The 12,306-nt window shown below is 45.6% G+C and overlaps 1 protein-coding gene across 4 annotated transcripts in view; it reads right to left on the bottom strand.

Annotated features, from left to right (window-relative positions):
* Positions 1–12,306, bottom strand: part of LOC129863746 (scavenger receptor class B member 1-like) — a 30,560-nt gene that overhangs the window by 16,291 nt on the left and 1,963 nt on the right. For all 4 annotated transcript variants that reach the window (XM_055935981.1, XM_055935982.1, XM_055935983.1 and 1 more), the window contains exons 2-8: positions 10,878–11,038; positions 8,726–8,867; positions 8,401–8,604; positions 6,850–6,945; positions 4,368–4,483; positions 3,905–4,071; positions 2,194–2,312 (exon numbers count right to left, since the gene is read on the bottom strand). In XM_055935981.1, the coding sequence (XP_055791956.1) occupies positions 2,194–2,312; positions 3,905–4,071; positions 4,368–4,483; positions 6,850–6,945; positions 8,401–8,604; positions 8,726–8,867; positions 10,878–11,038 (1,005 nt within the window). The remainder of the gene's footprint in view (positions 1–2,193; positions 2,313–3,904; positions 4,072–4,367; positions 4,484–6,849; positions 6,946–8,400; positions 8,605–8,725; positions 8,868–10,877; positions 11,039–12,306) is intronic.

Below are 12,306 nucleotides of genomic sequence, written 5' to 3'. Positions count from 1 at the left end.
TAAATACGAGAATGAATGTCCAACAAGTTTTTCACCCTCAGCCAGGGGACAATAAATTTTATCTAAAATTAGATGACAATGCTAAGAAATTGCTATGGCCAAGCCTTCTCTGTATGCGTCAGGTGATTGCCTCAAGGACAGGCTGTACGGTGTACGTTCGCTACGGCTATGAGATCAGAGGTGTTTACACAATCAATTTAGATAAGGGGAAATGGCCTCTCTTTTACTGCCAGAATTATATGTTTATAACATTAATGTGAATGGGCCCAATTTGCACCATTAAAAGCACACACGTCTATAAATGGGGGAGAACTTGGCACAGATGCTTCAGGCTGTCAGACAATGTGGCGCACCCCGTCAGATATATGGAGCGTCGTAAATCAAGTCACCATTTCACTTGACCTTTATGACACCAAGTGGCAACTGTGTCAAAGACCACCCACCACGGTATTGAAACACTTACGCACCCGATACAGACCAGAGAGGCTAAAAACCATCGGCGCAAATCTAACTGGAAGTCAATGCATGTCAGAGAAGTGACATTCTTCATCTAAATAAAACTCAGGGTATAGTTCAGGGGTTAATTGATTGACTGCGAAACTGGAGAGCCACATTGGCTCTGGATGACAGCCCGTCAGACACCCATTGGTCTTTGACCCTAATAGATCATAAAGGTGTGTGTGTGTGTGTGTGTGTGTGTTTGTTGTGTGCGTCGCCGTCCACTAATCTGATCTCATCTTATCGAAGACCTATTAGAACAAAGGGGACGAGTCCACAGTCAATGGACACAACTTCCTCTTGCTAAACTCGGCAAAAAAAGAAACGTCCTCTCACTGTCAACCGTGCTTATTTTCAGCAAACTTAACATGTCTAAATATTTGTATGAACATAAGATTCAACAACTGAGAAACTGAACAAGTTCCACAGACATGTAACTAACAGAAATGTAATAATGTGTACCTGAACACAGGGGGGGGGGTCAAAATCAAAAAAGTTAGAGCTGGTAGCCACACCAGATACTGACTAAGTACAGCAGGGCATCTCCTCCTCCTGGACTGCACCAGATTTGCCAGTTCTTGCTGTGAGATGTTACCCCATTCATCCAACAAGACATTCCTGTCTTGCAGGAAATCACGCACAGAACGAGCAGTATGGCTGGTGGCATTGTCATGCTGGAGGGTCATGTCAGGATAAGCCTGTAGGAAGTGTACCACATTAGGGAGGAGGATGTCTTCCCTGTAACGCACAGCATTGAGATCGCCTGCAATAACAAGCTCAGTCCGATGATGCTGTGACACACCGCCGCAGACCATGACGAACCCTCCACCTCGATCCCACTACAGAGTACAGGCCTCGGTGTAACGCCCATTCCTGCGACGTTAAACCGACCATCACCCCTGGTGAGACAAAACCGCAACTCGTCAGTGAAGAGCACTTTTTGCCAGTCTTGTCTGATCCAGCGACGGCGGGTTTGTGCCCATAGGTGACATTGTTGCCGGTGATGTCTGGTGAGGACCTGCCTTACAACAGGCCTACATGCCCTCAGTCCAGCCTCTCTCAGCCTATTGAGGACAGTCTGAGCACTGATGGAGGGATTGTGCGTTCCTGGTGTAACTCAGGCAGTTGTTGCCTCCCTGTACCTGTCCCGCAGGTGTGATGTTCGGATGTACTGATCCTGTGCAGGTGTTGTTACACTTGGTCTGCCACTGTGAGGACGATCAGCTGTCCGTCCCTTCTCCCTGTAGCGCCGTATTAGGCGTCCCGCAGTACGGACATTGCAACTTATTGCCCTGGCCACATCTGCAGTCCTCATGCCTCCTTGCAGCATGCCTAAGGCATGTTCACACAGATGAGCAGGGACCCTGGGCATTTTTATTTTGGTGTTTTTCCCCCCATAGTCAGTAGAAAGGCCTCTTTAGTGCCCTAAGTTCATAACTGTGACCTTAATTGACTACCATCTGTAAGCGGTTAGTGTCTTAATGACCGTTCCACAGGTGCATGTTCATTAATTGTTTATGGTTCATTGAACAAGCATGGGAAACAGTGTTTAAACCCTTTACAATGAAGATCTGTGAAGTTATTTTGATTTTTACGAATTATCTTTGAAAGACAGGGTCCTGAAACAGGGACATTTCTTTTATTTGCAGAGTTTATAAGTGTTCCACTTCAGGACAGCGTGTATGCGTTACTCACTGGGTGGATGTCTATGAATAGTCCGTGTTCGTCCTCAGTAGGCTGAAGTCCCTGTACGTAGTCCAGCAGCACAGGGTCAGCATTGTAGAAGTGGGGTTGGGAAATGAACACTGGGGCGTCTAGAACACAATATTAAGACAACGTCACCTTTACTTGTATTAACATCATCAATACCACCATTGTCATTCAACATCATGCATTTCCTTTGTAACAAGTACACTACCGTTCAAAAGTTTGGGGTCACTTGGAAAAAAAGAATTTCTATGAAAACATACATGAATTGAGTTGCAAAATGAATAGGAAATAGTCAAGATGTTGACAAGGTTATAAATAATTATTTTTAAATTAAATAATTGTGACCTTCAAACTTTGCTTTCGTCAAAGAATCCATAATTTGCAGCAATTACAGCCTTGCAGACCCTTGGCATTCTAGTTGTCAATTTGTTGAGGTATTCTGAAGAGATTTCGCCCCATGGTTTCTGAAGCACCTCCAAGTTGGATGGGCACTTCTTACGTACCACACGGTCAAGCTGTTCCCACAACAGCTTAATAGGGTTGAGATCCGGTGACTGTGCTGGCCACTCCATTATAGACAGAATACCAGCTGACTGCTTCTTCCCTAAATAGTTATTCCATATTTTGGACCTGTGCTTTGGCTCATTCTCATTTTCTAGGAAGAAATTGGCTCCAATTAAGTGCTGTCCAGAGGGTATGGTATGGAGTGAAAACCTTCAAGTTCACTTTTACCCTGTACATATCTCCCACTTTACCACCACCGAAGCACCTCCAGACCATCACATTGCCTCCACCATGCTTGACAGATGTCGCCAAGTACTCCTCCAGCATCTTTATTTTTTCTGCGTCTCACAGATGTTCTTTGTGATCTGAACACCTCAAATTTGTCTGTCCATAACACATTTTTTCTAATATTCCTCTGTCCAGTGTGTGTTCTTTTTCCCATCTTAAATATTTTATTAATGTGTGTAGTTTTAGTCAGTAAAAGTATAATTAATGGTGTAGTTTTAGTCAGAATTAGGGTAAAACAATACATCTGTACAATGAATCTTTATAGTATCTTAAACACAGACTGTCTGAGCAAAATTCGGGGCCGACCTTGCTAGGGGCCTCAGAGAGATTGGGAGAGGGCAGTGAGTACTCCCTAATCTTGAGGGAGGACAGGGAGTGCTTCTCACGGTCCCCAATCTTTGTCGGCTGGGTATTGATACAGTATGTGCGTAGGATACCTACTGTTCGTGTGTATGTATGTGCGTATGATATCTACTGTTTGTGTGTCAATGTAAGTGTGTAAGGAGCCAGTATAAAATGAATAGTTTTGTACAACGGACCAGCACTCTCGTGAATAAATATTTTGACTATCATAGCTGGGGCCTCCGTCTGTTTCATTCAACCAGTATCTTATAAATTCTGGGTTTCAGACCGAGTAGTTTAATTGGGTTTATGAACATTGAGAACATAATTCTCCTGACACTTCCTCAGTGGGAATTGATGTGCTTTCATTTCTAAAACAATAAAATGTATGTATGAAAAAACCCTCAAATAATAAGTGACATTCTGTCTGTACTGTCACCTGATATGAAACATTTGATCTCAAATTCAAAATGCTGGAGTACAGAGCCAAACTACAGGTTTTAGCTCCACTGTCCAAAGAAATAGGTAGAGGAGTGTATATGCATTCTGTGTCTGCACTCACTGGATCTGCAGCTGCTGACGTTGAGGAGGCCAGATTGTCTGCAGGGACAGAAGCCCTCATTGGGAGCGTAGTCGGAGCCATTAGCGAACATAGTCGTAGGAGCCACAAAGCGATAGAGGGGAATCCCTTTCATTATCCCCTCCCGCTGGTACACCAGCTCCAAAGACCTATAGAGCGAGAGAGTGCGTGAGACTACCTAGTCACAACACATTCAACTGAAATGTGTCTTCCACATTTAACCCAACCCTTCTGAATCAGAGGTGCGGGGGGGGGGGGGGGGGGGGGCTGCCGTAATCGTCATCCACGTCTTCGGAGCCCTGGGAACAGTGGGTTAACTGCCTTGCTCAGGGGCAGAATGACAGATTTTTACCTTGTCAGCTCGGGGATTCAATCCAGCAACCTTTCAGTTACTGGCCCAACGCTCTAACCACTATGCTACGTGAGTGTTTGAAAGCGTGTGTACCTGCAGGCGTCAGGACTGTAGAACGGCAGTGTGGACTCCTTGGTCATGAAGGGAGGCCACATTTGTCCTGCTGTACCGTTGAGCATGTTACACTGGGGAGTCTTCCAATATATCAACTAGAGAGACAGAAGGTTAACAGCCGTTACACATTGAGCTCTTTCTAGAGCGGGAAAGAAGAAACAAAAAACACATTCAGGATTTGACTGAAGTCAAACTTTATATACACTGCTCAAAAAAATAAAGGGAACACTTAAACAACACAATGTAACTCCAAGTCAATCACACTTCTATGAAATCCAACTGTCCACTTAGGAAGCAACACTGATTGACAATAAATTTCACATGCTGTTGTGCAAATGGAATAGACAAAAGGTGGAAATTGTAGGCAATTAGCAAGACACCCCCAAAAAAGGAGTGATTCTGCAGGTGGTGACCAGAGACCACTTCTCAGTTCCTATGCTTCCTGGCTGATGTTTTGGTCACTTTTGAATGCTGGCGGTGCTCTCACTCTAGTGGTAGCATGAGACGGAGTCTACAACCCACACAAGTGGCTCAGGTAGTGCAGTTCATCCAGGATGGCACATCAATGCAAGCTGTGGCAAAAAGGTTTGCTGTGTCTGTCAGCGTAGTGTCCAGAGCATGGAGGCGCTACCAGGAGACAGGCCAGTACATCAGGAGACGTGGAGGAGGCCGTAGGAGGGCAACAACCCAGCAGCAGGACCGCTACCTCCGCCTTTGTGCAAGGAGGTGCACTGCCAGAGCCCTGCAAAATGACCTCCAGCAGGCCACAAATGTGCATGTGTCTGCTCAAATGGTCAGAAACAGACTCCATGAGGGTGGTATGAGGGCCCGACATCCACAGGTGGGGGTTGTGCTTACAGCCCAGCACCGTGCAGGACGTTTGGCATTTGCCAGAAAACACCAAGATTGGCAAATTCGCCACTGGCGCCCTGTGCTCTTCACAAATGAAAGCAGGTTCACACTGAGCACATGAGCACATGTGACAGACGTGACAGAGTCTGGAGACGCCGTGGAGAACGTTCTGCTGCCTGCAACATCCTCCAGCATGACCGGTTTGGCGGTGGGTCAGTCATGGTGTGGGGTGGCATTTCTTTGTGGGGCCGCACAGCCCTCCATGTGCTCGCCTGAGGTAGCCTGACTGCCATTAGGTACCGAGATGAGATCCTCAGACCCCTTGTGAGACCATATGCTGACACATGCACATTTGTGGCCTGCTGGAGGTCATTTTGCAGGGCTCTGGCAGTGCACCTCCTTGCACAAAGGCGGAGGTAGCGGTCCTGCTGCTGGGTTGTTGCCCTCCTACGGCCTCCTCCACGTCTCCTGATGTACTGGCCTGTCTCCTGGTAGCGCCTCCATGCTCTGGACACTACGCTGACAGACACAGCAAACCTTTTTGCCACAGTTCGCATTGATGTGCCATCCTGGATGAACTGCACTACCTGAGCCACTTGTGTGGGTTGTAGACTCCGTCTCTTGCTACCACTAGAGTGAGAGCACCGCCAGCATTCAAAAGTGACCAAAACATCAGCCAGGAAGCATAGGAACTGAGAAGTGGTCTGTGGTCACCACCTGCAGAATCACTCCTTTTTTGGGGGTGTCTTGCTAATTGCCTATAATTTCCACCTTTTGTCTATTCCATTTGCACAACAGCATGTGACATTTATTGTCAATCAGTGTTGCTTCCTAAGTGGACAGTTGGATTTCATAGAAGTGTGATTGACTTGGAATTACATTGTGTTGTTTAAGTGTTCCCTTTATTTTTTTGAGCAGTGTATTTATATTCATTTATTTAGCTGAGATAGATTCAGAGAGTTTAATAGTCACATGTACAGGGTTGTCAGTGTGATTGCAGGATCCAGTGAAATAAAATAATTAAAATGGTCATAAAACCCATAGAAATAGCACTATAAACACATAACCACTGTTGCAGTGATGAATAAATAATGTCTATTGGGGTGGAGGCAGAGTGAAGCCGGTTGAGGCAGTGGGGGGGGGGGGGGGGTGATCATAGGGGGCACACCATGACCATTGGGGGGGGTTGGGAGAACCAAGTGAAAAAATCCACTCCGTAACAGTAGCGGCAGATAGCATGGTGGGTAGGACCATTGGGCCAGTAACAGAAAGGTTGCAGGATCGAACCCCCGAGCAGACAAGGTAAAAATCTGTCACTGCCCCTGAGCAAGGCAGTTAACACACTGTTCCCCGGTCGCCGATGACGTGGATGTCACCCGCACCCCTCTGATTGAGAGGTTGGGTTGAATGCGGAAGACCCATTTCAGTTGAATTCATTCAGGTTGTACAACGGATTAGGTATCCCCATTTCCCCATAGTAAAAGGACTCCATGAAAACAAAGGGCCCAGATTTGTTTCCCCTCGCCTGTGCTTCTAATTGCCCCTCTCAAACCAAAATGTAAAGGTGAAATGTCATGGCTGTGTGATCACTAAACTCCAAACATCTCACCTTGGTCAAGCCGTTCCAGGAGTTCACTTTGTGAATCAGCCGGATGTCATCCTTCCCCGTGTGGACGGTGAACAGACCAGTGTTAGAGTTGTTGAACTGATGGGAGAACACAGAAAATGCGTTTTTTAGTGACTGATATTTAACCAAACAGCCAACTTAAACAGGCTGTAGATAAGAGGTACTTCTATATTATTTGAGAAGGTCCGGTCACAAACACACACTTCCTTTGTGCACAAGTCCAGATGGATAGTCATTTACCAGCGTAGTAACAGTGGCGAACGACTGCCCCCTCTCATTGAAGCTCCCGAGTGGTGCAACGGTCTAAGGCACTGCATCTCAGTGCTAGAGGTGTCACTATAGACACCCTGGTTCGATTCCAGGCTGTATCACAACCGGCCGTGATTGGAGTCCCATAGGATGATGCACAATCGTCAAGCGTCGTCCGTCAATATGAATAAGAATTTGTTCTTAACTGACTTGCCTAGTTAAATAAAAGGTAAAAATTTAAAAAAGCCACAGAGGTTTAAGGCTGACCTCAGTACTGCAGGCATGGTTAACAGAAAACAGGATCTCCCATTAGAGTGAATGGCCACGAAGAAGTCATTTCTTCCAATCTAAATAAAAACGTTTTTGAAGACAATCATGGTACCAATAATTGCTTCTAACACACCAGATAAGGTTCTGGAACAGATTATTTTCTATATACATTAAAAATAACCCCCCCCCCCCCCACAGAAGAAGTTAAAGGATTATTTTTATGCCAATTGAAGCCTTGAACTTGAGTTATTCAATGGAGGGGGCAGCACTGAGCTAGCCTGCAAAGTCACTTCCAGGAGTAACTCAAACTGCACATCTCAGGTCTCCGTGAACAGCATCTTAACAGCGCATTGAAGCCAAATAAAGCCGGTTAAGTCTTCACGTAGGAATGAAAGATGCCAAGTGATCGATGGCTTTGTCCATTCATACATAGTCATTGCTCACTACCCATGCGACCCCAAACTGTTCAAACTGTCCCCCGGGGATGGAGTGTGGAAGTGGTCATGTAGTGTCCGTCTACGTTCCAACACCAAACTACCCTCCTGGGGTGAGGCCACTGGGCACATCATTTGGCTAGGATAACTACAAATTTAGCTAGATAGGCTAATTTACAAGAATTAGCTGGTTAGCCTAATTTACCTATCTAACACTTGATCAACTGGACATTTGACACGGTATAAATAGTGCTTTAAGGTCTGCCTGTGAATTACATAATAGGGAAACTGCCCCAGCACTACATCATTTCAAAGCCTGACTGAGGCCTCGATTAAATTAGATCAAGCATTAAAGGGATACTGTGAGATCCTAGCAATTGTTTTTCTACTTACTCAGAGTAGAGATGAACTTGTGAATAGCATTTGTATGTCTCCGTGTGCAGGAAGAACGAGGTGGTGTCGCAAGCCAATGGCAACTAACGTTAGCACAATGTCGAAGTCTAAAGGTACACTAGCATATGCTACTTTACCCGTAGACTTCTGGTCATTGTGCGCTCATCTCCTCCACCCGCTCACTCACCTCAGAGAAGAGGCCAAACTTGCCAGTGGAGGGCAGCATCCCAGGGAACCATTTATTGAGGAAGTCCACCAGCTTGCTGTCGTAGCCCCACATCAGCTCCCCTACAGACTTGTTTAGGAAGGGTCCCTCCTCAAAGCCCTTAAAGGTGGTGCTGAGCAACAGACGCACCGCGAATGGCATGTTCTCCATCATCACCGCCGCACCCTGGAAGACAGAGGGAAAAGAGGGTGGGGAGAAACGGGATGAAGTGGGGGAGAGATGAGGGGGGGGGGCAAAGAGATAGGAGTCAAGTTCATATTGTGTGTGTGTAGCAGTGCTGTTTTACCAACACCAGCATGTTGGGGATGGTGACCACATCCGACTCGTTGCCCACTGACATGCTGGGCTCAAAGAAGTAGCTCCTGTATTCAAGATACGACACTGTGTCGTTGGGATGGAACGTGATGTTCTGCTTCTGAAGACGCTTCCTGAAACACACAACAAAACTCAGGTCAACGTCCCAACTGACCAATGCAAATGGAGACACTTTACAACATTAGAGGGTTTATAGACGTAATAGTTAAGATGATTGGAGATCTGATTGAATAGCTGATTAAGAAAAGAAGCAGAGAAAGGGGATCGAGAGTTAACTTGCAGGGGTAGGGCATGTCAGTTCTCTTATTAAATCACAAAAGGGCATTCCACTGACACTGGCTTCCTAAAATCACTTACTGAGATTAAAACAGGGTAGAAATTCTCCGAAGTTATTCAAGGATAAAGAGAAAGGGAGGTAAGGTAATGAGAGAAGGACGGTCAGTTCGAGAACAGAGTAGGGATGCACAATATATGCAAAATGTAATTGTGATTTATATTTAACCAAATTTTGCCATGTCGATTTTTTGTAAGTAGAAAGCAGCATCGTTCTTGTTTGGAACAATCGGCTGACTGCATTTGACCTAACAGAAGCGCATGGAAACTTAGCTTGAGTGATGGGGCGGGGCTTAACGTGTGCGGAAAGCAGCCGCAAGAGCAGAAAAAAATGAACTATCAAAAAGTTGGTTACATGAGCATTTCAAAATATTGCATGCAATATGGATCTTACAATATGAATATTGCACATCAGCGTTGCAATTTTGATGCAAATTCAATTGATTGTGCAACCCTAGAACAGAGACTGGATAAATTGGATACATTACAGGGTGAAACAGGCAAGATCCAAAAGGAAAGGGGTTCAATTTGGGGAATTTCTTCGCTCCTCTCAGGTTCTGCCAGGTTGGATGGGGAGCGTCGCTGCACAGTTATTTTCAGGTCTCTCCAGAGATGTTAGAACGGGTTCAAGTCCTGGCTCTGGCTGGGCCACTCAAGGACATTCAAAGACCGGTTCCGAAGCCACTCCTACGTTGTCTTGGCTGTGTGCTTAGGGTAATTTTCTGTTGGAAGGTGAACCGTCGCCCCAGTCAGAGGTCCTGAGTAGATTTTCATCAAGGATCTGCCTGTACTTTTCTCCATTCATCTTCCCTCAATCCTGACTAGTCTCCCAGTCCCTGCCCCTGAAAGACATCACCACAGGATGCTGCCATCACCATAGGGATGGTGCCATGTTTCCTCCAGACTTGACACTTGGCATTCAGGCCAAAGAGTTCAATCTTGGTTTCATCATACCAGAGACTCTTGTTTCTCATGGTCTGAGAGTCTTTAGGTGCCTTTTGGCAAACTCTAAGCGGGCTGTCATGTGTCTTTCACTGAGTGGCTTCATCTGACCACTACCATAAAGGCCTGATTGGTGGAGTGCTATAGAGATGGGATAACCTTTCAGAAGGACAACCATCTCCACAGAGGAACTCTGGAGCTCTGTCAAAGTGACCATCGGATTCTTGGTCACCTCCCTGACCAAGGCCCTTCTCCCCCAATTGCTCATTTTGGCCGGGCGGCCAGCTCTAGGAACAGTCTTGGTTGTCCAAATGCACTGTATATTGCAGAGGCTTTTGATGGATCAGAGCGGAACACTTGTTTGGGAAGAACTGATGGCACAAACGTACAATATTGCAGGACAATCACACACGTCGGGGCGTTACTGCATTAGGGCATCACCCCCTCCTCCTCGAGCATCCCATTGGTTCCTGCATGAACATCCCCCTGAGCACACCATCTTCATGTTTGTGTGGCACTTGATTTCCACTGATCGTCGACGCAATTAAAATGTGGGTCAAAAATGAGTTCTTCAGGGGTGAAGGTTAAGTTTGAGTGTTAAATTGTTACATGCTAGCTAAGGGTTAAGGCTAGGTAACATGTTAGTTAAGGGTTAGAGCAGCATTCCCCAAACTTTGGGTCACACGAATTGACAATGGAGAAACAAAAAGCACTCGCAAATCTGAGCTCTTTGTTGCAGGTGCATGGTAACAGTTGAATAAGATGAGAAAAGACATCTGCACACTACTTCTGCTAGTATGACTGCTCTTTATTAAGCTTTACGAATCCGGTCAGGTGTGAAAGCCTACCTGTATACGTATGGTCCTCTCTGCTCCACCATGGGTTTCTCTCCCGCAAGGACTTCGGTGGGGTTGAGGATGTTGAAGAAGTAGACAGACATGAAGAACGGGACAGGGACGTCCTTCCACATGGTGTAGGACATCTCATTCTTAGGGTCTATTATTAAGTTCTGAGAGAATAATGATAAAAGCATATTATTATACATAACATATACAAGGTGTTCAGTATGACAGCTTGTTCCTCTCTGCAGGATGGGATCACTGGCAGTTAACACTCATATCCTGTGTCCTGATCTACAGGAGAACCAAACCCATAACTGTGTGGCTGCCAGTACTTCACGCCAACCAGCTGAGTCTTTGGAACCAGCGTTGGCAATAAAGGATAGTGGTAGCAGTATAAAGTGACATTAACCCCAAGGGGGAATTGGTTATGGCAGAATCATCCTTAAAAACAGGAGCAACATCTTGGGAAAGCAAGACATACCGTAGGCCTATACACTATGTGAAGTCAAACATGCTCCCTGCTGGCTGTGGCTTCTGTATGTCAGGATGGGAAACAATACATTTAGGTAATAGGGCATAAAGTGCATTGAAAATATACTGAACTAAATTATAAAAACGCAACATGTAAAGGGCTGGTCCCATTTTTCATGAGCTGAAACAAAATCCCAGAAATGTTCCATATCCACAAAAGCTTATTTAGCTAAAAATGTTGTGCAGAAATTTGTTTTCATTCCTGTTAGTGAGCATTTGCCAAGATAATCCATCCACCTGATATCAAGAAGCATAATCATTACACAGGTGCACCTTGTGCTGGTGACAATAAAAGGCCACCATAAATGTGCAGTTGTCACAACACAATGCTACAGATGTCTTAAGTTGAGGGAGCATGCAATTGGCATGCTGACTGCAGGAATGTCCACCAGAGCTGTGGCCAGAGAATTTTGAATGTTCATGTTGCTACCATAACGCGCCTCCAACATCATTTTAGAGAATTTGACAGTAAGTCCAACGGGCCTCACAGCCGCAGCCCACGTGTAACTATGCCAGTCCAGGACATCCACATTCTTCACGCACAGGATTGTCTGAGCCCAGCCACCGGACAGCTGATGAAACTGATGAGAACTTTCTCAATAAAGCCCTTTAAGGGGCAAAACGTATTTGGATTGCCCTCCCAGGTCCACCCATGGCTGCACCCCTACCCAGTTAAGTGAAATCCATACCCTACTTTCTTTGTTTCAATTGACAAATTTCCTTCTATGAACTGTAAAATCTTTGAAATTGTTGCATTTATATTTCTGTTAAGCTTTGGCAGAGTGGTTAGGGTTAGGTTTGAAATTAGATTTAAGAAAATAAATTGTAGAAATAGGTGGGGTATATAATCTTGTGGCAGCTAGTGACAATTTATTTTCTTGAGCAGATAGTCAGGGGGCCACAC

This window comes from Salvelinus fontinalis, chromosome 10 (genome assembly GCF_029448725.1).
Source record: "Salvelinus fontinalis isolate EN_2023a chromosome 10, ASM2944872v1, whole genome shotgun sequence".
Lineage (NCBI taxonomy): Eukaryota > Metazoa > Chordata > Actinopteri > Salmoniformes > Salmonidae > Salvelinus > Salvelinus fontinalis.
Note: the sequence above shows the minus strand (reverse complement) of the source record. Positions and strands in the feature narration are given on the sequence as shown.